At 58.6% G+C, this 3903-nt stretch overlaps 2 protein-coding genes across 2 annotated transcripts in view; one reads left to right on the top strand and one right to left on the bottom strand.

The window, feature by feature from the left end:
• Positions 1-842, top strand: part of LOC104407928 (cyclic AMP-responsive element-binding protein 3-like protein 3) — a gene marked incomplete at its 5' end in the record, with an annotated part of 2156 nt that extends 1314 nt beyond the window's left edge. The window contains 2 exon segments of the mRNA XM_010017342.1: positions 322-418; positions 502-842. Coding sequence (XP_010015644.1) covers positions 322-418; positions 502-842 — 438 coding nt within the window.
• Positions 843-1616: 774 nt separating this feature from the next.
• LOC104407927 (NAD-dependent protein deacetylase sirtuin-6-like) overlaps positions 1617-3903 on the bottom strand; it is a gene marked incomplete at its 5' end in the record, with an annotated part of 2487 nt that continues 200 nt past the window's right edge. Inside the window, 3 exons of the mRNA XM_010017341.1 lie at positions 1617-1952; positions 2926-3049; positions 3342-3422. Coding sequence (XP_010015643.1) covers positions 1617-1952; positions 2926-3049; positions 3342-3422 — 541 coding nt within the window. The remainder of the gene's footprint in view (positions 1953-2925; positions 3050-3341; positions 3423-3903) is intronic.

Genomic DNA, 3903 nt, shown 5'->3' with positions numbered 1-3903 from the left:
AAGGGACATGGGCTAGGGCAGAGGGATGGGTGTTCTGAGGGCGAGTGGATGGACAAAGGGATGGAGGCATATGAGGATGGAGGGAGGGAGGGAGGGACAGAAGGAGGGAGGGATGGAGGAAAGGATGGATGGACAAAACGGATGGATGGACAGAATGGATAGAGGGAGGAAGGGACAGATGGATGTGCTGCCAGGGGCATACACACTAGGAGGGACAGAGGGATGCAGACCTGGTTCAGCTGCCAGCCCTGTCCCTCACAGCCATGCCCCAGAACATGTCTCCCTCCTGGGCTGTGCGTGGTAACACCCCTCTGCCCCCAGGTCCTGCTGCTCTCCTTCACTCTCATCATCTTCCCCTCCATGAGCCCGTTTGCCCCCAGCAGGGCCGAGGCAGATGGCGACTTCAGACCCGTGCGAGGTGAGCGCTGTGCCGGGGCCGTGCTGGGGCTGTGCCAGGGTCCCGGTGCACTGGAGCAGCCCCTTATCCTCCTGCACACTCAGTGTTCTCCAGGTCCCTGCACAATGCAGCCGCCTCCCGCGTGGCTTATACACAGCCCCAGGCTGGGGACGAGAAGCCCCCAGAACCGCTGTGGTCAGAGCGCCTGGGCAAGACCCTGCACGAAGCCTTTGGTGGGCACGCGTTCACCCCACGCCTGGACAAAGCATCTCCCCATAACGACACGCAGCCACTTCCCTCTGAGGGGCTGAGCGTTGGGGACGGGGACCAAAGTGTCCCTGTGTCAGAGGATGGAACCGCAGTGCACCACGGCCTGGCACCACTGGCTTGGAGCCAGGCTGAGCACAGCAGGCCCATGGCACTGGAGCCAGGTGAGGAGCTTTAGGCAGCACCCAGGGACGATGGGGGGACACACTGAGGTGGTGCAGGGTGGCACCTCGGGGTGACCCCTTTAGGATCTGCCCCTGGGCACAGGGGGATGCTGGACATGCTTCGCTTTGCTTGTATCTGTCAACTGGGAAAATGAGATGGTTCCCAGTGGCCTTACTGGGAGGGGAGGAGTGGCTCCAGCCTCCCTAGCATCAGGAGCTGCAGCGGCCCTGGGCTGGCCAATGTTGCAAGTGGCTCTTTTTCGTTTGTTTTTTTTTAAGCTTTATTTTCATCTCTAAATACAAGATATTTTGGAAAAAAATGCACCTGCTTTAATTCAACACGGGGGGAGCCACAAGGTTTCCAGGACCCCAGGGGTGGGGACACCTCGAGCCTCGCTGCCACAAGGCAACGGGGCACAGCAGAACCATGGTCTGTGGCCACACCATGCCGGGTGCTGCACCAAAGCTGTGGGCACAGCCAGAGGCAGCAGGACCAGGCACCCAAAGCCCAACCCTGGCTTCATTTAGGGTGGTATCAGCTGCCCCAGCACCCCATCCCTCAACCTCCCGAGGTCTGGAGGTGCCCCAAAAGCACCTCCTTGCAGAGGAGGAACAAGGAGCTCAGTACGTCTCAAGTGCCCTGCCTGGGCCTGCAGGCGCAGCTGCCCCGAGTCATGATCCGAGTGTTTTTAATACTTACATAAAAAAGGGACAGTGTTTCAGGGTATTAAAAAAAGTCGGCAGGAAAAGTGGCACAGAGTGTCTGGACAGGCAGGGACCAGTCTGGGTCAGGTGAGGAGAGGCTCCACCTTCACCTTCTTCACTGTTGTTGGCCCCATGTCCGGGCTGGGACACTCATGCTTCAGGCTGTCACGGCGTTCCACCAGCATGGTCCCAAGGTCAGGGCTCAGCCCACCCGTGCCGTTGTGCTGGGAGAGCAGCTCCTCCTTGCACGGCCCTCGAGCCCCGGCCTCGAACCTGCAGAGCTGCTCAGGCTTGGAGAGCTCCGCGTGTTCCACCACCATGGGCCCCGTCCACTCTGGCACCTCCAGCCCCAAGTGCTTCATCAGCTTTGTCATCACATCATCGACGTACGCGTGGATGCGGAGGTCAGCCTGTTTATCCTGGGACAGGCAAGGGCATGTTAGAACCATGGAACAGTTTTGGTTGCAAGAGACCTTTAAAGACCATCAAGTCCAAACTCCCTACCACAGGCAAGGACATAGAATCATAGAATGGTTTGGGGTGGAAAGGACCTTAAGATAATCCAGTTCCACCCCCCTGCCATGGGCAGAGATGCCTCACACCAGACCATGTCGCCCAAGGCTCTGTCCAGCCTGGCCTTTAACACTGCCGGGGATGGAGCATGTACCACTTCTCTGGGCACCCTGTGCCAGCACCTCAGCACCCTCAGAGGGAAGAGCTTCTTCCTTAGATATAACCTGAACTTCCCGTGTTTCAGTTTAAACCCATCTCCCGTTGTCCTATTGCTACAGTCCCTGATGGGACAAACAGTGTGCAGGGACCAGTGTCCCTCCCTGGGAGTGCACAGGGACAGTGCCTGGGTGACAGCCTGGCTGCACGCAGGCTCCGGGGCTCCTGTCCCCAAGGAATCATCCCAGGTGGAAGATGAACTGACCCATCTGGCACCACTGCCTGCACTGCTCTACCAGGTGCCCTCTACCTGGGGCTGTGCCAGGGTGTGCCTCAGAATGCAGCTGAGACGGGGATATGGACACAGAGCCCGGCTGGTGAGCCCAGGGGACTGGAACAAGGGAGCTCTGACAACACGCCAGAAACTCCAAGCACTTTGGACAGTTAGAGCACCAAACCCAGGGCTGAACAGGAACCCAACTGCCCTGTGGCATGGGCACATCTGTGAGGTTATTTCATCAGGCTGGAATTCACCAGAGGATACGTCAGGATTTCTATACATTTCCAGGGGTTTACTGCAGGTTTAAACCCTCCAACCAGGAAAGTTCAGCCTGTTTGCTTGCTAAGTGAGGCCACTCTTCTGCCTGGCCATCCTGTGACAGGGTTGGAACAAGTGAAACGAGGAGAAAGGAGCTGGGCAGCAGCCAGGACACTCTCACTCACATGTTTCGTTGCCTGTAGGTTGACGATGACCAGCTTCCCTCCTCTCTTCTTCGTGATCAGTGGGAGGTTGCCGCTGGGTTTGATCTGCAGAGAGGTCCCCAGAGTGATGGAGAGATCAGCTTTCCTGCAGGGGGGAGACAAAACATCCAGGGCAGAGAAAAAGCCATGGCTGTTTGCAAGCTGCTTCCCCTACCCTGCTCCAGTGTGGACTCTACAAGCTTCCCAGCGAGGGCGCAAGCAGTTTGCAGTGGTTTCTCTTGGCCACTCTCTGGGGCAGGGCTGGCTGTTGCTGTGCTGCGGGGACAGCCTCAGGGCTGTGAGGTGCAGATGGGCAAAGCCAGGCTCAGCCCCTGAGCAGAGTGCTGCAGGCAGAGCCCAGGCAGCCTCCTGCAGTGTGGGGAGCCCCAGCATGGTACCTGCAGGCTTCATCCGCCAGCGTGAGGTCACGGTCGGGCAGGGAATCTTCCCAGTCCAGGATGGTGTCTCTTAACTTCCCCCTAGAAAACACACACAGTGGCTTTGGTGGTGTCCCCTGCTAGGCAGGAACAGCAGCAGAGCTGCCCCGGGAAAGGGGACAGCGGCCCAGATCCTGTGTCAGCCTCCCTGTCCCAGTGCTGTGAAGGGACAGAGAGAGCCCAGATAAGCTGAGGGGACCCACCGACAGGTGAGGGAAGGCACAGAATTCACTGGAATGCCACCAAACCCCTCGCTGTTCTTCTGTCCCAGTTGAGAGCTGGGATGAACCTTTCACTACCCAGTATCAGACTGGAGCCAGCAGAGCTGTGCCCCATGGCCCTGAGTCCCCAGCTCTGCACCCACCCCTGGATGGGAAGAGCAGCTGTGCTGGGCCTGGCCAGCCTGGGTGAGGAAGCACGAGGGGCACATGGAACATGTCTGGATGCCAGGTCACCTCAGGAAACCTCCAGCTGCAGAGCTGGAACCATTTCCCTATGGAAGTAAGCAGCTCCAGGGCAGTGC

Source organism: Nestor notabilis, unplaced genomic scaffold (genome assembly GCF_000696875.1).
Source record: "Nestor notabilis isolate BGI_N333 unplaced genomic scaffold, ASM69687v1 scaffold18446, whole genome shotgun sequence".
NCBI lineage: Eukaryota > Metazoa > Chordata > Aves > Psittaciformes > Psittacidae > Nestor > Nestor notabilis.
This window is presented reverse-complemented; position numbering and strand designations above follow the sequence as displayed.